This window comes from Diabrotica undecimpunctata, chromosome 9, assembly GCF_040954645.1.
Source record: "Diabrotica undecimpunctata isolate CICGRU chromosome 9, icDiaUnde3, whole genome shotgun sequence".
Taxonomy (NCBI): domain Eukaryota; kingdom Metazoa; phylum Arthropoda; class Insecta; order Coleoptera; family Chrysomelidae; genus Diabrotica; species Diabrotica undecimpunctata.
Genome location: NC_092811.1, coordinates 130,822,654 through 130,845,877, shown reverse-complemented (window position 1 = coordinate 130,845,877; position 23,224 = coordinate 130,822,654). Strand labels below are relative to the sequence as shown.

General features: G+C 34.6%; 1 protein-coding gene across 1 annotated transcript in view; it reads right to left on the bottom strand.

Annotated features, from left to right (window-relative positions):
- Positions 1 to 211: 211 nt before the first annotated feature.
- The window catches only part of Cds (CDP-diacylglycerol synthase), a 37,967-nt gene continuing 14,954 nt past the window's right edge, over positions 212 to 23,224 (bottom strand). The window contains exons 2-8 of the mRNA XM_072545290.1: positions 6,516 to 6,590; positions 6,165 to 6,383; positions 1,969 to 2,145; positions 1,423 to 1,782; positions 1,218 to 1,358; positions 867 to 998; positions 212 to 573 (exon numbers count right to left, since the gene is read on the bottom strand). Coding sequence (XP_072401391.1) covers positions 346 to 573; positions 867 to 998; positions 1,218 to 1,358; positions 1,423 to 1,782; positions 1,969 to 2,145; positions 6,165 to 6,383; positions 6,516 to 6,590 — 1,332 coding nt within the window. The 3' untranslated portion in view covers positions 212 to 345. The remainder of the gene's footprint in view (positions 574 to 866; positions 999 to 1,217; positions 1,359 to 1,422; positions 1,783 to 1,968; positions 2,146 to 6,164; positions 6,384 to 6,515; positions 6,591 to 23,224) is intronic.

The window sequence follows — 23,224 nt, the reverse complement described above, 5'->3', positions numbered from 1 at the left end:
TTGGCAACACTGCACGAACGCGCCATAAAATTAAACAGCTGTTTTGTAGTAAAAGTCGTGCAGCTATCGATATATGCCGAGCTTGTTGTTCAAGTAAAGAACTGAATCTAGATCTCGAGATCAATAAATAAAATTAAAAATATTCCAACAAAAAATAAATAATGTAGAAGTTCATAATTCATAAACTAACACATGAAATGGCACAAATAAATAAATACATATTTAAAATTTAATAAAATTATAATCTCCGACATTTAAACCTCGCATATCTAAAATCAGTCCAGACGTTCGATCTAAACTGCTTTTAGTTGACTCAATTTAATCGTCAGGGAAAATATGACTAATTCAAAGGTTCTGTACCAGAATATTACGCGACTCTAGACTTTCCTTCAGCATGTGGAAGAGTTGGAGCTGCTGTTCCGGCTTCAGATACAAAACCTGCGTGAGCAACTTCTGTGGACTGTCTCTTTGGATGAAACTGCTGATGTAGACGTTCACGAAAGTAGCCATTAGGAACTGACAATCGAATCGGTCCATTATACCGCCGTGACCAGGTATGACATCACCGAAATCCTGAAGAAAAAATCAATTTTGAACTAAAATAGGTTTTAATCCTCCCTGTTTGCCAGATTTGACTCTTTTTCATTTCGCCTATTACCAAATCTTGACATATATCAACAGTGAAAGAAATAAAGGTGCTAGTACCTTCTAAGAAGACACTGAAGTATTCTATAAAAGTACCGAAATCTTACAGGCTGTTCAAAGATCAGCAAAACATTTCAAGCTGTTGTAAAGTTCTTAAGAGTCATTTAGATCATTCCCGAGCGGCACATAAAATGTATATTTATTTATTTAGTTTTCCTTACCTTAATCTTAAAAGCCCTTTTAAATCCAGATGCAAAGAATCCTCCAAACGGTCCTATTACACTACTGAAGACAGATAGCGACAAGGAATGTAGCATAAATGGATACAACGATACGCTATCCCATAAACCAAACTGTAAAAAGAAGAAAATATTTAGATTTTAAGAAAAAATGCAACTTCAGCTAAATTTCTTTAATATTTACAACAGATATGTCGCTTAAGCGTGAAAAAAATGTTTTGTTTGGATCACATTACGAACCCCACTCATTGACGAGATGACAGCTGAAAACGGAAGGGTGACATTTGACGTGTATATACCGATAAACGTTTAGAAAGAAAGCTGCGCACTTACCGCTGTCAAGAAGTCAGGCAATTTGTAGTTGGTAGGTCTAAACAGACTGCTAGGTTCGCATTCCATGGTCATGCTTCCCAATGATTCACTGTACTCGATCGGACAAACAAAATATGGATACTGACACATCACGTACGAAATCTATTGAACACAAAAGTGATTATTCATGTTATAGTCAATAAATTATTTACTATTTATAACTTACCATTACGCCAAAAGCAACCGTCGAGATTCCACCGCCAATGAACCCTTCCCAAGTCTTCTTAGGTGACAACTTTATCAGCGGCGTCTTTCCGAAGAAAAATCCAAAGACGTAAGCCATTATATCGTTGCAGATGATCATAGAAACCGGCACTATGAACCATATCAAACCTTCGAAGATATTCTGAATGATCAAATACGACTGCGTCACAACGATCAAGAGAGCTACGTGTGTCCAAGCGAAGAGGGAGAATTGTTTCATGTAGTATTTTTTGACGAGGCTTAGAACGAAGAGTACGAATCCACCGCAGTAGAGGCAGAACGAGATGAAACGGTGATAGGTCACTATCCCTCGCAGGAAATCCTGAAAGGAAGCAACCAGATATAGAAAGATGAATAAAACAGTCGAATATTCTGATCCTAAGATGTCATAAATTGTTAATTTTAAATATGAAATTTTTGTATGATTTAAAAATTATTAAAAGTTCTCCAAATTGCAGTTATTCTAATTATAATGGACTCATTGACAAGAGTAACAATATATACATACCGTTCGGTTAATCACTACTCCAAAATACTCTACCAAGCTTTCTCCATAAAAGAAATAATTGGAAGTGATCAGAAAATACCATGACAAGGATCTGAACCATGGAAGACCGTGGATGCGGTACACAGTGTAGCCGATATTGATGATTTCTTGAAAGCATTTAACTTGCACCACCAAAGTCTGAAAAATACATAAAACTAATTATACAGAATACCAAAACTTTCTCGAGTTGACTATGTGAACGTAGAAAAGTACTTCTTGCCATTGCAATATACCCTAAAATTACCCCAGAAAACTAATAGCGGTCCGTAGATATCTTCTTTACGTTCCTATCCTATCTGAGATTAACATCATCAATAATTGTTGTTGAATGAATCGATGCTTTTGTATTTCAAATTTAATGGACTATCATCATCATCATTATCAAGACCTTTCATTCCTGATGGAATGGTTGTCGCTCCTACTTAGAGCTCTTTGATTCGCTTATAACCTGGTCTATCTCTCTCTAGATCTTCTCCGTGGTCACTCAGTTTTTGGTTTTCATCTGGTAACCTTCTTAATCAGTAGCTCGTTTTTCCTTCTAGTCTCTGTTCTTTAATAAATCTCTCCCTTTATATTGTTTCTTATTTCATAGTTCATTCTTCTCATTTCTTCGTTTAATAATTCTTAATTTATAATTCTTCTGAGGATTTTCTTTTCGAATATTCTTTATCTTTACCTGTGAGGCACATTGTCTCAGCTGCGTGTGTAACTACTGGTCTGATTACAACTATGTATTTTGTATTTCTGTAAAAGTTTTTGTTCTTCATTAGCCTACGGTGTCTTCGGAAATTGAAATTTCTTATGGAAATTTCATCTGAGCCAGGTGTTTTTTGTTTTATTTTTTAATAATACGTAAGTATTCACCATATACCTTATTTTATTATCCCTCATGTTTCTGTTGCGCATTCTTCCTCTTAAAGGCTTTCTGTGAAGTGTGTTTCCCATGACCCATTGTTGATTTTATACACTGCTCTACATTTTCTTTACTCTTCTCTTCTACAACATTGCTTTAGTTTTTCTGTTTAATTTTGGTTTGCATTCGAAACTCGTGTGTTAGCATTGCATCGAACCATTATTCCATTCTTTCTTTCCTTCTGTCCTAGCCCCTCTTCAGCTGAATTCAAAATAGATTCTTTTATTTTTTTTCCATATTTCCTCTGTGTTATTTGCTTCTGTTTGATTTTGCTTTCTTATTTCATATTGTTCTGAGTTCCTGTACTCTTAACTCCTCCAGGTTCCATCTTTTTTTGAGTTGTCTTGTGCTTTCTGTTTTAATTGCCTTCATTTTTATTTCTCCTATTATTAGAAAATAACCCGTATTATAATATGTAATGCATTTATTTGAATGGTCTTCATATATATAATGGCTATATACCCCAGCGTGGGGTTAAACTACAAATGCTTTCTTCTTGATTGGATCAGTCCCTTTTGTTTATGTTATCTTCTTGACGATATCTCTCCATTTTTTCCTGTCTCTAGTTTTTAGGTAGGGACTCCTACCCTTTGGAGGTCTTCTACAACATCTTGCAGCCACTTTGATCTTGGTATTCCCCTTCTCTTTCTTCCTCCTGGATTTCATTCTATCATTGCGTATGTCTCGCTTCATCTCGCTAAATGTGACCTAGTCACCTAACTCTGGAGTTCTTCCTTAATCTCTGCATTCGTTCTGCTTCTATATTTATTTTGCTCTGTTCTGATTGGTTTTCATAATCTTTCTCTCCGCTATTCTTACGTCTTCATCTCTTTTGACCATCGTCATTGTTTTTCCTGTATATAATAATATTGGCCTAATTATGGTGTTATAAATGTAGATCTTAGTTTTCTTAGTCGGTGTTTTGCTTTTAACCAATCTTTTGTTTGCAAAATAAGCTTTATTGACTGCTAATATTTTTTCTTTTATTTCAGGCTTCCCTTCTCCGGTTTTACTTATTGTAACTCCTAGGTATTTGAGGTATTCTACTTCTTCAAACTCAGAACTATTTTGATTTTTTCTTTCATTGGCTTTTTCCTTAATCTTAATATTTTAGTCTTTTCTTGATTTAATCTTAGTCCCATTACCTCCCCTTTCTCTTTTATTTCTTCTAGAATTTCTTTCATTATTTTTCCGTTGTTTGCAATAATAGCTATATCGTCTGCATATGCGATTATTTGACCACCACTTGTTCTTAGATTTCCTTTATTTATAGATTAAATAGCGTTGTTGATACGGCATCTCCTCGTTTCATCCTTTTATTTATACTGAATACCTCTGTCTCTCCTCTTTGTGTCTTTATACTAATTTTTGTAGCATTCATTGTCATTTCTATTAATTTAGTTTGGAGTTGGAGTTTATGTGGAATTTTTAATTTTTTAAGTGCTATCATTAATCCTTTCGTTTTAATTGTATCAAATGCCTGTTTGAAGAATATAAATAACATTTCCAATTCTAATTTATATTCGTTTGCTTTTTCCATTATTTGTTTTATTGTGTGTATTGATTGATGTCAATATTTGATATGTTGTATTTAGTAACGTTATTCCTATATAATTTTCACAAATTTGTTGGTCTCCCTTTTTATGTATTGTTATGATCTGTCCTACCTCCCAGTCGCCTGGCATTTTCTCTTCTTTCCATAGATTTTTCAATAGTGCCAGTATTTTCCTCCCAACTCTCTTCCTCCGTATTTTACTAGTTCCATATTAATTCCATCTTTACCAGGGGCTTTTCCATTTTTGCTTCTCAGTATTACTTCCTCCAATTCTTCTAATGTTGGTTCTTTTGAAATTTCGATGTCTATTTCATCTACTTCTCTACTCTGTAGTAATCCCTCCATACTTGCTTGTATTCTTAATCCTATAGTATCACTGTTCTCTCTTTATTTTTTTTTCCGTTTGTTTTGCCTTTGTATTTTTTATTTTGTTCTTTAATCTTTTTGAAAAATTTTCGTATTTCTGTATGTTCTTTCCTGCTCTATTTCCTGCATTTATAGTCTACCCATCTTCTTTTATTTGCCTTATCACTTTCTTAGCATTTTTTATTAATTTTTCGTATTCTTCTCTATCTTCCTCTTTATCTGTTATTAGCCATTTAATGTCATCTAGTACATTATTCTACAATCTTGAATACTTCGTCGTGCATTATATTTTGAAAAGTCTGTATTTTTGTCCCTTCATTAGATGGCTCAAATATTACAATTGTCTACACTACTTACATGGTTTAATACTATTTTTAAAACTTCAATATATTTACAATGATCAAAAAGAAGTAGTTAATGGAAAATATTACTTTGAGTCAAAATTTTCCGTTTAATATTACCATAATACGAGAATATTCAAATAAAATATATACTTTACATAAAACTTTGTACTATGTTTAAATCTGAATTGTAAAAATGTCACTTAGAAGTCACGCAATCAACTAACAATTATACAATTATTTGGTCTGCTAGTTCATTAAATAATACCCAGCAGGTAGTTATAGGGAAAAATGAGAGTTATGCAAAAAATTGTTTCTAAAGAAACGACAAGCTATAAAAATATTAAAAGAAAAAATTTACATTGTATGACGTACTTTATGGATATTGTGGAATTACAATGGACGGTAACAGACTTAACCAGCTTTGTTTTGCAGACGACACAGTCCTTACAACAACAATGAACAGGTCAGAATGAGGCAAAATTCTGCAAGAATCCAAGGCACACAAACGGTTGTCAAGCTAATGACGATGATGAAAAACTTAAGAACCTAGTTTGTAACATCTATCATACGACTACTCAGTGCAGCATCAAATAAAATTATCAGTATCAGAATTATTGGTAACTTTCAGTAACGTATATGCAGTGGAAAAAAAGAAAATCACCTATTTTTTAGCGATTCTGATAGATTCATATCTATACTTCACTCTGTGACGTTCTGGCATGATATAAGTTGGTGGAGGTTTTTCGGTGTTCTCTAAACAATGATGCAATGTATTCTAAGTCTAATGTGGACAATATTACTCAAGGTAAAAAGGCATACGTTTCTCAATTGTGTCTCAGATGAATCAGCCAACTAACCAAATTTATTCACTTATGGAAAGCGTCAAATAAAACTAATAGTGTAGTACTTGTTTTAGAGCTGAATACTATAGGCAAAATGGGTGCAAATTTGCATAATTGAATTTTAAATATCAACTCACCGTGATCATCAAAGCCAAAGGTCCTCCGTATATAACAACGAAGAAGAACGAGAGCATCAAGAAACTAAAAACACCTCGTACTACCCAATTGCGCCATTTATCTGGTAAATCTTGTACCAGCATCTCTAACAGAAACGGCGCTTTGTCAGTGCCTGTGGGTATGTTTCCAGATAGGTCAATGCTTGCCTTGCGGCCATTTTTGTCGTCCTCGCTGTCAATCTGAAAGGAAAGAGTTAGTTGCAAGGGAAATAAAAAGTAAAATAGTTAAAATACAAATATATCGATTTCTTATCTATATCTATCTCTTATTGTATAATTTATATTGTAGTAGTATCTTTCTATTCTACTCACTTCACTGTCTCTTAAATTCGCCATAAGATTCTCGGTACTGCTATTCGATTCTGCTCGAACCAATTTCGATTCAGCCTGGAAAAGATTAATCAAATTAATTCATATTAAATGTTTTTTCTTTATTTTGGCTTAGTCAAAATAGGAGTATACCAAAAGTTTATGATAGGATTACAAACATTTAGTATTTTTGTTGTTTACTTCAAAAATAAATTATCTTAGACCAGAAATCTTGACCAGAGAGATTTAAGATTAATGAGTTGTATTGAGGTAAATTCGTAAAAGGAGCAAATCTTTTTGTGACCGTTTAGAAGCTTTTTGTGGCCTTTAATCTCAAAATTACATATCATGGAACAAAAGATTTGCGAATGCGGGATCGCAGAAACAGATTGGAAGAGGGGCGACCACTTTACCATAGCCAAAAAACTGGCAGAAATTGTTCAAGTATACATGTCAACTACAGATCAATTAGATGACGAACCGAAGAACTAACTAGAAAGGGTCGTATCCCACTTTCCACGTAACTCTTCCACTCTAATAACTATTCAGAATATCTTAATAGCTATTGGTGACTTAAGAGCTAAGATAGGAAAAACCGAAAATGATGACCAGATACGTAGTATTAACGACAACCATGGACTTGGCGAAAGAAATCAACGTGGTGAATGACATTCAATTTTGCTTAAACAGTCAAACGACCATTACAAATATAAACACATTAATCATAAAAAGTAAAGACATTAAATTCTATTGACCAATCCAGAGACTTCCATGTGTATGTAAGTAATCTAAGTAAAACTACAAAACCATTAACACAGTGGGTGACGAAAACAATGGTTGACACTCAAAGAGAATAAATTCTCCCAAAATCAATATCTTCAGAAAATAGGATAATCCTAGACAAAGAAATACAAAACGCATGCAAGGAAGACACAAATATTTATATATTAAATGGTATGTGAAGATCTTGAAGGAAATGCAATCATCAATAGACTACGCGAATTTTCCAACAAAGTTAGGAATTTGTCTAGAGTTTAGAAAATTCATCTCAGAAACACAAATTGTGATAAATGAAGGAGAAACATAGATAGAAGAATTATGACGACAATGCTGCGAAAAACTGTTCCATTATACTGATAGAACCGTGAATCACAATCAAGATTCAAGTCAGACGTAGATGGAACCTTTCACATGGATGGGACATAATTCACAAGTTAGATTGTGATTGTGTCACAAGCAAGTAAGCAATTTAATTGAACCAAGCCTGAGCAACTTGTACACCCCCTTAAAATGACGTTCGGGTATTACAATTCATTAGAACCAGATGTATTAATTCGAGTAAAAACAGGAATTACTCCACCGCTCTCCAATGCTCTAGACCATCCCTTTCCCCCTATAGTACTGTGATGCGCGATAGGGGCAGAAGTATCAGCCAAATGCTCTCCAACATTGTTCCCTAACCGATCAATGCAGGGTAGCGTTAGGCGCTATCCTGCTATCCTATTGTGACTTATCCGCGAATCTGAATTGCTTGCTCGGCCTTCAAGTCTCAGGTTTTTGTTAATTTTTTTTGTTTGATTTCGCTGGTGTTTGTTAGTATCTTTTATTTTATTTTTATTTTTTTTTGAGACCGAAGGCGTTTTTTTGTGGTTTTTTAAGGATGTTCTAAAAAAAATCATTAGTAATTGGCCTATACGATGATTGTGACTGTCATCATATCGGACATCCTGACTTGTAGTTCTTTGAACAGAAAACGTTCAGCGACGTATCTCGGTACGTTGACTGCTTCTCTTAGGCTGCTGTTGTGGGCTGCTTGTGTCCTTTTTTTAGGTGTTTTACAGACATGTCCCCATGCGTATGTTGATATCTGTAATATGATGTTATTTATTAATCTTATCTTTGTTTTCGTTCTTAATTTGCTTTTTCTACCCCTGTGAGTCCTCTTATTGCCGCTTTTGCCATATTTGCGTTTTGTAGTGTGGCGTCTAAATGTTTTTGGAAAGTTAGTCCCTTTTCCATTATGACTCATATAGTATTTAGCTTCATTTTTCCATTGGAAGGAATGTTTTGCACCGTCAGTTGTTGCTTTGGGTGTTTTTGTCTCTCTTGTCAATATTGTCTAACGCTATTTCCAGGTTGTTTACTGCTATGTCTACATTTCTATATTTTTAGAGAGACTGAGTAGAGTTCCAGGCGTTCTTGGAACATCAGCTGTGTATGGGGTATACAGTAAGTGGTGCCAGGACCGCTTCCTGTGGTATTCCAGCCTCCGGGGTTCCGAGTTCGGACAGGACTTGACCTAACCGAACTCTAAAGCTGCGGTTGCCCAAGTATGAAGAGATCAGTTTCATCATTGCTCCACTGTATAGCTTCTCATTTTGAATATAAGCTCTTTATGCCAGATTCTATCGAAAGCATTGCTTACATCCAGGAAGGTTGTTCCTGTGTATTGTTTGTCGTTAAAACTGGCTGCTGTGTACTCTGCTAGTCTGAGTACTAGCAGTTCGCTTGAGTGTTCTACTCGAAATACAAACTAAGCTTCTGGAATTAGTTCTAGCCGGTTTCTGCTTGGAATCTGCTAAGGATGACTCTCTCCACAATGTAATTTTTTTACGTATTTGCTCTAGCCCATATTTCTTAATATTAATACTAATAATTTATGAGTACTACTTTAACAATGGTTTTACAAAGTTTAAATAAGATATTATTAGTTACAAAATTTGATTAAGTAATCTATGGTAATACAGAAAGGTTTTTTTTCATCTTATTGTGATATTTTCTTCAATACAACATAAAAATTATGTTAAATCATGCTTTATAAAAAATGATGAAACAAAAAATTTCCCATTATAAGGTTTACCCGATATATCGTTAGATTTGTGAAGTTACAAGGCTAAACTGACTTGGGATTTTCAAAAAATGCCAGATAGTCTTCTATACTAATACTACAATGATTTTATGATAAGACAAAAAGTATATTCTCTAGAAACAGCCCCATATTTCGATTAAAAGTGACATATTGTGTATAGTTCAGGTTAATTTGCGTTCATTGCAATAGATTACGAATAAAAATCACTTAACCCTAATAACCCTGACGTTCTATATGTAGGACGCTAATTTCAATAATTTTTTAACACGGCCCTGTTTAAATTTGATAACGCCGTCTATCACAAAATGTTACTCAAGGACAAATCGTCCCATTGTTGTTTAGTTTGTTCCTATCGCTTGAAACGTCTACTTGTGGTGCGGTTGTAAAAAACGTAAAATATGGCTGAACATGGAATCAGATTTGCAAGGTAAGAAATGAATATTAAACTTTTGATAAAATATACTTTTTTATGATGTTATTTGTATATAAGTGTTCATTTTTCCAAATCGTGAAATAATTTTATCCAAAATGTTTGCCAGTTGGCTGCCAGGTGGTGATAAATTTGACCGTCCTGCATGTAGGATGTCAGGATTATGTACTATTATGGCATGAAAATTATAATTTTGAGTAATTATTGTAATCATTGGATTTCTTTGTTTATTTTACTTAGTATTTAGCCCAAAAGAATTTGTTGATAGTGTTATGAACATACTGCTTTTATTGTTTCAGGGGTTTTTCTTTACATGAGGCCTTGGAGATGTTAGAAGAAGATGAATTTCCTCATTCTCAAGCTAATATAGTTCTCTTACCTCCGGAAGATGCCGCTGAAACAGATGAGGATTCTGGTGATGAAGAAAACGTGTCTCCGGATAATTTGCCTTCAAATATGTTGAGAACAGTAGCTGAAATCCATGTACCTCGTTCGGTTGACTCAGACTCGGATGATGATATTCCACTATCAAATTCTGTTAAATCTGAGAAAGTTTTGAAAATTCCACGGCAATACCACTGGTCTGAAGTAGCAACCACCTCAGAGGAAGCAGAAATACTTGATTGGTCAAAGGATAATGATCTCAATATTGATACACAAGATACTCCCATAGACTGGTTCATGAAGTTGTTCGATGAAGAAATTTTTGATTTACTGGTTGTCGAATCCAATAGATATGCAAGTATGAAAAATAAGAAAAATAAGCCTATATGTATCGAAGAAATCAAAGCATTCGTAGGAATTCTTATTCTTAGTGGTTATGCTCAATACCCAAGGAAGAAGATGTATTGGGAAAAGGATAGAGACGTCTGTAATTCCTTAGTTTCTAGGGCACTTGCTAGGGATAGGTTTGATTTTATAATGAGCGTTCTGCATATAGCCGATAATAATAATTTGGATCATTCTGATAAATTCAGTAAAGTTAGACCTCTCTTTAGGTTACTAAATCAAAATTTTTTAAAACATGCAGTTTTAGAAGAGAACCACAGTGTTGATGAAGCCATGGTTCCTTTTTTCGGGCGTCACGGCTGTAAACAGTTTATAAAGGGTAAACCGATAAAATGGGGATATAAACTTTGGGTTGGATGTAACAAAAATGGGTACGTAACGTGGTTTGAGCCATACCAGGGAGCATCAACACACGTATCGCCTAAATACAAGGATTTTGGTGTCGGTGTAGGTGTGGTACTCAGTTATGTTGACATTCTTAGATCAAAGTGGGAGCTGAAAAAATTTCATTTATTTTTTGATAATTTTTTTAGTACAATGCCTTTATTTGAAATGCTGACAGAAAAAAATATCAGAGGAACAGGAACCATAAGAAGTAACAGAATACCAAAAAATCCGCTGAAATCGGCAAAGGAGTTACAAAAAGACAAAAGAGGTTCGACGATGCTAAGTTTGACGGTAATAAGAAATTGACAATTGTCAGCTGGCACGATAATAGTGTTGTATCGCTCTGCTCGAACGCAGTTGGTACGAATCCTATTCATCAAGTAAAGCGATATTCGCGACAAAAAAAAACGATACTTGTTCCTCAACCATTTATGGTAAAATTATATAATCGAAATATGGGCGGCGTAGATCGATGTGATGAAAACGTAAGTTTATATAGAACTGGTATTAGAGGAAAAAAGTGGTACTTCTGTTTGTTTACTCACTGTATCGATTTGGCTATACAGAATGCTTGGCAACTACATCGAAGCAATCAGGGCACTTTGGATCAATTAGCTTTTCGACGACGCATTGCAACTTCACTTCTTCAGCTTTATACAAAAGCGACTTCATCTTCTTGTGGACGGCCAAGTCGAAAAGAAAATGCCGATTCTCGTTTCGATGGAATGCATCATTATGTGATTGATCAAGAAAAACAAACTAGATGTCGCTACTGCCATAAAAAAACAACTACAAGATGTCAAAAATGTGATGTTGGTATCCATGTACGCTGCTTTGTGAGTTACCACACAAATGGTAGTGCTTGATCCTGACGTCCTAGATGTAGGACGCAAATTTTTTTTTTGTGTACATTGCGATTTTTGCAATATTATTACAGTAATGTATTCAAGTGTTCCAAATAAAACATATTAATAACAAAAAATTGCAGTTTTAATACTATTTCTTATGTCAGGATTATCTGGGTTAATTAAAGGAAATAACCGATTTGTATAAGACAGATTACTTAATCTGAAACTAAATATAAAGTCGGAGAATCCACACACGCTTAACGTTATCGACATTTTTGTGGTCTGTATTATTATAACTCATAGTTCAAGTTTATTTATTTTTTAATGATGTATGTCATATTATATTTTTAAATAGAACTTTTTGTATATGTTATTACTAATTATCAGAATAGACATAGATATGAAAGAAAGTATTTTTATAGAAACTAAGTGAGGGTCATAAAAATAACCAGACTAAAATTATTAATGAAGTATTAAAAAACGAAGGCATTGCCTTATTCCCTTCTTCTTCTTTTTTTTTTCTTGAACATTGTCCTTTCCTATTCCATCATCCCAGCTCTTGTGATGTTGGTGTCCAGCTGTCAGATCACCTCTTCAGGGATCTTCATAGTGGTCTTTTTGTATTGGGTTTATGTGTTTTTGCCCATTTTGCGATTCTCACAGTAGCAGAAAGAGAAACATTTAAGAAAAGAAATTGTAATTGTATATTTGTGTACCCCGGAGGTAAAGGACACTATGTCCATTTTTTTTGAAATTTAGATTATTGCACTTTTGAATATAACTTTTCTGGCTCTACACATAGGTAAACCATACTATGTCCAGAGACAATTTTACGGCAAGTTACCGACTTTTTAATAAACACCAAGTCCACTTCCAGTCAGAGGTAAACAACACCATGTGGACTTGGTGTTGTTTACCTCTACTATATGTGTGCACCGTCATTTACCATCCGGACATAGTGTTATGTACCCTTGTAGACTTCCTGTCTGAGAAATAAAACTGGTACACTTTTTTTCCCAATGTAAACCAGTGTTCAGACTGGACACAATTCGCTACAAGTTCAACAATGAACTTATAGCGAATATTACAATGTCATCAGCGTATCTTAAATGACTCAGTTTTCTTCCATTATCATTTACTTCCTTATCTGCGCAGCTAATGTCTTTGAACACGTCTTCAAGTCCAAGTGTGAATAGCTTTGGTGAGATAACATCTCCCTGGCGAACTCCTCTGTTGATTGGTACAGCTTTGGTCTTCGCATCAATTTGTATTTTCATTGTAGCTTTCTTGTAAATATTGTGTATGAGCATTCTGTATCGGGAGTCTATCTTGCAGTTGTTCATAGCTCTCTCTATTGGAAAGTTCTATAGAGTCGAATGCCTTTTCATAATCAACGAAGTCAATATATAAGTTCAAGTGATATTCATTGGCTTTCTCTATTAGAGTTCTGATTGTAAGAAGATGATCCGCTGTACTTTAACCTTTTCGGAATCCTGCCTGCTCTACCGGTTGATAGCTATCGAGCTTCGACGTTAACCTGTTAGTTATTATTCTCATAAACAGTTTGTACATTTGGGACAGCAGGGAGATTGGCCTATAGTTCTTGAGATCTCCCCTGTCTCCCCTTTTGAAGAGAAGTATTGTCAAACTTTTATTCCAATCATCTGGGACTCCTCCTCTGTGAAGACATTCGTTGAAAAGTTTTTTCAATTCTTCGAGAATAATTTCATTCCCCTCCTTCAACATTTTTACAAGTATTCCATCTGGACCCGGAGCCTTATTGTCTTTCCTTGTGCTATAGCTTGTTTTATTTCGAAGGCTTCTATGTTAGGGAGTATTTCTGAGTTGACATTCGTTATATTTCTCTTAAGGTCTTCCTTTGCAGTGTTATCTGGGTTCTTGTTTGAGAAATATAACTCACGATAAAATGTCTGAGTAACTTTTAGGATTTCGTTCTTTTCTCTTATTTCTTTTCCATCTTTATCCTTCATTGAGATTAGTATAGGCTTTCCTAAGTTTGATCTTAAACATTTTAGGCCTCGGTTCTTTTCTATTATTTTTTCTACCTTGTTTTCATTATAGATCCTTAAATCTTCCTTTACTCCCTTCTTTATTTGTTTATTCAATTCTTTGAAAACATTGGTGTTTCGCTTTCCTTCGCTTAGAAATGTGCGTCTCTTTTCCATTTTCCATCAACCGTTTTGTTCCTTCACTTATTCGGTCTTCTTTATTTTTCGTTTTCTTTGCAACAGTCAGTCCTGCTTTCAAGAGCTTTCGTTGCATAGCATACTAACCTACATTCTACCAAATCTAAAAATAATACACTGCACTACAATTTTACAGTGAACAATCAGCGATTGAAGGTGTGCAAGGTTATGTTTTTAAACACACTTTGTATATCTAATTTAGTAGTAGTAAATATGTTGAAAAAAATTGAGCCAGGAGGTTGATCAAAGAGGTAGACACACGCCAATCAATAAAACTCCTACCGAAACCATAAATAGTATACATCAATATTTTAAAGCATTCCCAAAGTATGAGAGTCATTATTCCGGAGAAAGGAATAAGAGAGATTATCTGAGCACAGAACTTACAATAGAAAAGATGTATCAACTGTACATTGATGAATGCAATGAAATACATGTAAATCCAAAGCTCATAACAAAAAAGTGGTTGTACGCAGATATTTTTAATAAAGACTTCCAGTTGTCGTTTAAGCCACCCGAAAGAGACATTTGCGATACATGAAGTACATTCACCGCTCAATTGAAAAATAATCTTACTGGAGATGAACTAAGCAGTATACAGGCTGATCATGATGCTCACCTAACTGAATCTAAAACTCGGTATGACTTAAAACAATTGGACTTTATAATGGCTAAAGAGTCACCAAAATACAAAGTACTAACTGGTGATTTGCAAAAATGTGTGCCTGCACCGCTAACAAACAATTGTATTAGTTTCTAAAAAAAGGAAGCATTGGACATTAAATTTTACATTATATGACGCCAGTAATTCTTCTGTACAATGTATGATGTGGGACGAATCGAAAGGGGCCCGAGGTGCAAATGAAATTGCCTCATCAATTTTGAAATGGGCTGACAATACAATTCCAGGTAGTCAATTAGAGGACATCACTCTTTGGACCGATAACTGCTATGGACAAAATAAAAATATAAGTATTATAATGTGTTATTTTTTTTGGATACTGCGTACGTACCCTCAAATAAAGACGATCACTAAAAAGTTTTTACTGAAAGGGCACACACATATAGAAGCAATGATACACACATATAGAAGAATAGACAGTTTTCATGCTTTAATCGAAAGAAAAAGAAAGAAACTCTTCAATTTGACCATTTTAACACCATGGGACTGTCAACAACTAGTTAAGCAAACATCAGGTAAATACACAGTGCACAGTATGGAACTTGCAGATTTCAAAAACTTCAAAACGCTTTTCGATAAGAAATTGTCACCTTATCCTCCTTTTGTAAGTAGAAAAAAGAATGTTAATAAAGACACTGTTCTACTGTCAACATGTGGTTTTCTACAAGTCCAACAAGAACACATTGGAAAACTCTTTTATAAGACCGATTTCAATAATCAAAATATGTATGAAGTGGACTTCATGAGGTATCGAAGACAGCAAGTAATGTTTCCAGTCCAATTAAATCAAGTCTCAGTAATCCCATTACCAATCACAAAACAAAAGTACAATGACTTAATTACACTACTGCCTTTTGTTCCGTCAGTTTGTCATGCGTTTTATCAAAATTTAACACATAGCGATGTAGCCACAAACGATTACCCACAAGAAGATGAAGATGATATGGAGCATCTTTAACAATTTTGAAACTTGTCGTCTATAATTTTACTTAATTATTAAAGCATTATAATATTTACCTCTAATAAAATAATAGTATAGGCTGTTTAATGTGTTTGTATTGTTTATTTCGTAGAGACCCTAACATGCAATGTCACATTATTTAAAAAAGTTGTTAGAGGTAAACAACACTATGTCCAACTACACATTTTTAAAAAAAATTTTAAATAATGAACAGTAAACTTCAGGTATATAACACTTCATGGAAAGAAAAACGATTATACACACCACAATAATAATATATTAATCTTGGTTAAATACAAGAAACGTTTGAGTATTTACTGATTACAAATTTAAAAAATGTTAAAATTGCTCTCCTGAAAAAGTAAGAAAATGGACATAGTGTCCTTTACCTCCGAGGTACCGATTTAAATTTCAATTTTTACTATATGTATACAACTTCAGGTCGCAACCATTTAGAAAGTATAATCTTATATTTTGTTTTTTTAATAAGTTTTAACCTATTTTTCCCGCCGCATGGAGAATTTTTCAGGGAAATACTCACCTGTGATCGAAGAATATAGATGCATGGCTGCGGGATAATTTGTGCCATTTTAATCTTGAAAGTGATGTAATGTATAACAGTGTAATCGTAGCAAACGTGAAAAAATTTTGTTACGTGGTCCAGAAAACAGTCCTGAAGAAGTAGGTTTTAAAAACATTCACGTTCATAGGGAACCTAGCTATTAGCCTTGTACTTTATTAGACAAAATATAGATAGAAAGATAGATAGAATTAGGTTCTACCCAATTGACAGAAGTTGACTCCGCGTTGAATAACTTTGGTTTTACTAAAAACCATTATTTTGGCGACGTTTCGGCAAGGTCGCACTTGTCATTTTCAAGTCAGGTAGTAGCGCTTCTCGCTGATGCTTGAAGTTAACGCATCAAAGTTCTGTCCAGTATAAAATTATATTATCTATCTATATAACAGGCTAAGACGACAACTCAGACGGTTTTTTCGGTAGAATAACTGCTAGCCCCATTTAAGAAAGAAATCTGAACTAACAACTGACATTTCAATATTTTGTATTGGTTTTATTGTAATTTTAAGATAAGATTTAACACGTTGCGTACGGCGTGGCACAAATGGCGTACCACATGGTATACTTTCACTTAGACGGCGTGTATTACAAAACGGTTCATGCAACTGTGCTATTTAAGCAGGAATACAAAAAGAGCCGTCCTAGCGAGAGGCTGTTATGCGCCGGACGTTTGTTTTGATTTTATGAACCTATTTTTGGTAAGGTGAATAAAAAAATGTAAATAGTAAAAATTCTGTTTTAGTGGAAAGCTATAATAAGCATATGAAACATCGGAATATTAGTAAATTATAACAAAACATGTAAAATTACGAAAAAAATATTATTTCTTGTTCATCTTTTGTTCCTGAAAAAAACAAGGAATACAATAATTCTTTTTACACCCATTGCATTGCCAAACTGATCGGGAACAAGTATTCGCTGCAGTGTTCCTGTCATTTGATTCTTTTAAGGCCTTATAACACACAACACAACAGTTTCGTTTATGGTGTACCAAAATGTGTTCTAGTTGTTCTATATCATCTGCTTTTTCGTTCTCCATGTGGTCCACACGATGTTTACCGAATAATAACCTTGCAGCTAACAGCTCTCTGTATTCCGTTATTTGAATTGTTTTCTGTGTTATCTCCTGATATATTAGAAAAGAATTTACTAATGCACAGCCATAAATCAGTTAAACTGCTAATTTTCGGTACCACTTATTACCTCGTCTAAGGCAATGAGAGTAAGACTTGAGTTGATCTGATAAATCAATGTAGCTCTTGCACCTGTTTTAATTAACGACAGCAGTTGATTTCTCTATTTCACCGCGTCTGTTCTTTATTTTAGTGGTATCTGCTTGATGTTTTGTCGTAAGCATCATCACGTCACGTTTGTCTTTCCACTTTAGCATTACTATACCAGTAGAACTTTCTTCAGCAACAATTTCATTTTTTTTTTTAATTTAGTATTAACCACTTTGGGAGAATTGAGTTTACGATTAGCTCTTACAGTGCCAATTAGGTGTGTATTTCTTTCTAATAACTTGGTTGCAAGACTCACACTTGTGTTATAGTTGTCGGTGTATAAGGTACGCCCACAGTCAAGTAGATTATCCATCAAATGCAACACAACTCCTGCGGAAGCACTACCATCAATAGTCTTATCATTACCAGAATACACTTTGAAATTGTATGTGTACCCACTTATAGTACATAATTTGAACAGTTTTAGGCCAAACTTGTGCCGTTTGTTCTTTATATATATTGCCTAAATTTTAGGCATCCTCTAAACGGCACAAGTGTCTCATCTATGCATACTTCTTCACATGGCACCATTACTGCTTGAAACTGTTCAATTAGCTTCTCGAGAAGTGGAGTAATTTTTCTTAGCCGATCATTTACTACAGATCGGTCATTATTGTCGCTAAAGTGCCACATCTTTAATAGCTCTTCAAAACGATCTCGAGACATTATACTTTTTATCGAATTTGTATACAAAATGTCGTTACTCCAGTATGCTTTTATTCGAGGATATTTGACTAATCCCATCCACATAATAATGCCAAAAAATGTTTCTATTTCAGAAGTATTTGTGGGAAGCCACTTATTTTTGTGTTTCCTCTTATTTGACGGTGTAGTATAATTTTGTAAAACCTGCTGTGCATATAAGTTGGTTTGTTCAACTATATAATTTATTATGTCGTCAGTAAGGAAATCTTGATCTATATAATTCTCGTAATACGAAGATTTTATTCCGTCATTTTCTATACTGTAATCGAATGTTTTCAGCGATGTTCCATCAACTTCCCTCCACTGAAATTGCTCGCTATGACACACTTCTTCAGTAATTGTGGCCATATCATTACTTCTTGTATAGTTACATCAATAATATTTGTTTGTTGTTCAACAGTCCTTGTTCCTTGGATTGAAATAGTTTCATGTGAACCTGTTTAGTTTATTGTTGACAAAAGTTTACCTGTTTATTGTTGACAAAATAAAAATAAAGTTCAATAACTGACGGTTGCAGAAACCACATTAGAAGTACCTTCGCCAGATGTTTCATCATTTTTCTTGACACGCTTTTTGGGAACTGGCTCCCCGCAACCATCAGAAGATTCAGGTTCATATTCTTCTGACAAATAAACATCGGCAAATTCGCTTTCATTGTCCTCATCAGACATAATCTCATCCCAAATGGCTTGCAGACGGCTTTGTTCTTTTTCATAATCTCCCTTATTGCAATAAATGGCACGATAACAACACTCCATCAGCAACAACTAATAACAACTAAGACTACTTCTAACTAGACACAGAATACAAACGATCTGTGCAAATTCAGTCACCCCACTACTATTCCAAGAACCATGAATATGCATTTGGCGCGAAATATAGCGTGTGGTACGCGTAACAAACCACGCCGGCTGGAATAAACAAATTATTCCTTGGCCGGCGTGAAACAAACGTTGTGCCACAAAGTATATTCTAAAAAAACTGATGTATCAAAAATCAAACAAGAAAAATTACTGTGGCATGTTAATTAGATAAAAATAAATCTAGATACATAAAAAAACGCCAGATGGGGGTATTTTTTTTGTACAGCCGTACGCAACGTGTTAATAAGAAAAATAATTTAAAGCTTTAGGTTAGTTTAGATTTAAACTCCTAGCGCCAACTAGGAAAGAAATTTGAACTATCAACTGACATTTCAACCTATCGAGTCAATCATATTTTGATCCTGAAAGGATAAGTTTAATTAATATTACTAATAATAATACATATTAATTACATATATATTTTATTATTAATACGATTTTTTTTTTTCGCAAAATTGCCAAAAATATTGGTTTTTGTAATTTTAAGGTAAGATTTTGCAAGATTATTTAAAGCTTTCTGTTAGTTTATATTTATTTGGTTTAAATGCAAGAAGGTACGTACATACGATGGTTTTATTATACGTAGATCGATTTCATAAGACGACTTCACGCATAGGTTGGGCGATCGTTGGGCAAAAGTTGAGCGCCAATGTTGAGCCGGACAAAACGGATCTCATCAGACCGTCCCAGTGAATGTAAGGACTGTAAGAACTGAATGTAAGAAACACAAACATAGTGCTGAGTTACAGGCTAGTTCGACGAAACATTTCGAATATATCAGATTTCCAATGAGTAAGACATTGGAATGTGGAGTTAAATAGTTGTAACTTGACAAAATGCAAAAGAAAACGACGAAACACGCGGCCCTTGCTGGGATGAGATGAGATGCTCACCAAAAATATCGTATAAAAACAACCACAAAAACACCCTCTACTACGGATATCACGCTTTTTAACGGATATCAAGTGAATCTGAGAAACTTTTCTCACACCAAACACACAATAATGGGTATAAAAGGTCCGACAGGACTTTTATGCTGCCGCTTAGGCATGGGTCCTTAAGGCAGGTCTAAAAGACCCAGTCGCGAAAACTGAGCATGGAGGTCATGTACGATAAACATAGGCTCGATGGCCAGATCTTTTGGACATCCAGTCGCGAGAACAAAATTTATTTTGACAATTCGTCGGCTGAGTGACCGAATCACACACATTTTCAGACAGAGATTTCAGACATTTTCTTTTATTCTGCCGATTAGGCATAGTTCCTTAAGGCAGGTCTAAAAGACCCACGATCGCGAAAACTGAGCATGGAGGTAATGTACGATAAATATGGGCTCAATGGCCAGATCTTTTGGAGACCCAGTCGGCGAGAACAAAATTTATTTTGACAATTCGGTGGCTGAGTGACCGAATCACACACATTTTCAGACAGAGACATCAACTTAGATTGGTGCCTCGCTGTTCGAAACACACACTTTTTAAGGGACTCAAGTCCCGAAGTAAAATGTTGTTCCTAGCAAAAGTAAACTCGGTAAAGTACATAGGGAAAAAAGCCGAATTTTGTGCTACCCCTACAGAACCCAGAACACCCAGAAATACCCGGAACACCCAAAGTAACATTCAGTTCATAAGCCTTCTCACTGTAAGTCACACGGTGAGAAGAGGTGGTGGCATTAAACATAAATGCAGGATAATTATGAAAATGTAAATGATGAATAAATTCTATTTCACATTTAAAAAATTTTGAAAACTAGTATGAGTTGCCACGAATGAATAAATCAATGATTTGAAGTAATTTTTATTTTTCATCTTTGTTTTATTGTTAAATATAATCTGCATTTCACACATGCTACATCCAAAGTACACCGAACTTGCTCCTGTGAGTGGGTTTACTCCCGTGAATGGGTTCACTCCGAATTAAGAAATTATTCTGGAATGATATAAGGAATTTATTCTCGTTTACTTCTTCTTCAGATTCCTTCTCCTATCGGAGGTTGGAAATCATCATCGCTCTTTTAATTTTATTGACCGCGCTTCTGAATAATTCTAATGAGCTGCAACCGAACCACTCTCTCAAATTTCTTAGCCAGGATATTTTGCGTCGTCCTGGGTTTCTCTTCCCTTGTATCTTCCCTTGCGTAATTAATCTAAGTAACACGTACTTCTCGCCCCTCATTATATGACCCAGATATTGAATCTTTCTAATTTTAACAGTTTTTATGACTCCACATTCTTTCTTCATTCTTTGTAACACCTCTATATTAGTTACTTTTTCAGTCCACGATATTCTGTGGATTCTCCTGTAGTCTATAGCACCACATCTCAAAGGAGTTTCATTTTTTTGATTTCAGACTGTTTTATTGTCCACGCTTCAATGCCGTATAGCAAAGTAGAAAAAACGTAGCATTCTTATGCGGATCTCTAGATTAAGGTTACGGTTGCAAAGTAAGTTCTTCAATTTTATGAACGTGTTTCTTGCCATTTCTATTCTAGATCTGATTTCTTTTGTTTGATCTCCATCTTCGGTTAGCCACTTTCCTAAATATTTATATGTTGTTACTCTTTCGATCGTTGTATTATTGATGATCAGGTTATTTACATTTTGTGGTTTTTTTGAGAATATCATTGATTTCGTTTTCTTGAGATTCATTTGCAGTCCGTACTTTTCACATGCATTGTATACATGTTGTTTTCTATAAAACTTAATGAGGTCGCTGGTTAAATGATATTCGATAAATAATAATAACGAAAAAATGAAATAATTTGTTTGTAAATCATTTAGCGAAAAATAGCAAATATAACTGTCAATAAATTAGGAAAATAACTGGTCTTACTCATTATTGATGTTTGTACAAAGAATATCGACTTACCCTTTGAAACATTGATGGATTCCTAGCCAAGGAGACCTCCTGGAGGACGCCCGCCGACGCGGCTCTATGGCACGAGAGCCAACAAACGTGGTGTGTTTCGTTCGCTGTCTTGAGATGAAGTGTTTTTAGATTGCAGGTCAGAAAAGAATCTTTTGGCCGTTGGGTAGAAGAGGGTACATCAATAAATCACCCTATTGTATTGTAATTGAGACCGTAATACGAAGCCGTACACTTGTGTGCATATTTGTGACACAGAATACAAAGGAGTCAAATTCTCCGCACTTCAAACATAATACATGAGACAACCAGTTTAGCAATTTTACAGGAAGCAATATATTTTACCAAAGTCGTTAGGATACAGTATTGAATTTAGATCACATTACAGTACCGTAACAGAAATATTAATAGTAAAAATATGAAAAGAAATAGTATATACTTTCCCAAACACATGTTGTATTATGTACTGTAGATCTTCCATGTCATTTGCAAATATGACCGTATCGTCCGCATATCTAATATTATTAATGCTATTTCCGTTGACCAAAATACCTTCCACAATATCCAATAAAGCTTCTTGAAATATCACTTCACTGTAGACGTTGAATAAGAGTGGTGAAAGTATGCACCCTGGTCGAACTCCTCTAAGTATACTTACTTCCTCTGTCAGTTCTCCTTCGACCCTTATTCTTGCTTTCTGATTTTGATACAGATTCGATATAATTTGTAGATCTCTACTATCTCTGTTTTTGGTCTTAAGGCTGTTTTAGCAGTTCAAGCACACTGCGATTTGAAATGGGCGTATCACTTACTTTTCTACACTGCTTACGCCAGATCTTTACTCAGTGCCGTCGGCCGACGGGTACTTTAATGACAACCAATACATTATTCTTCATTCAAATTAGTTTTAACACGAACTAACTGACCGTACGTTCATGAGATTTGATTTGAAACTAAGCGCCAATGATGAGTAACACGTTTCACTATTAGATTTTAGTATTTTTTAGCAATTTTCTTCAAAGTTGGAACACGCTTTTCTCGATTAGTACTGGACACAGAAAGGTGAAACAAAAATCAACGATTACAGAAAAAAAAAACTCTTTCAAGTGACGGGCGTAAAAAGTTTGGTTATAATAGAACGTTAAACAGTATAATCCAATTTTTCAACAGAAGTTTCAAAAAAATAAAAAAAGTAAAACCATCATTTTAAAGGCAACATAAATAAAACAGCCTTAAGAATAC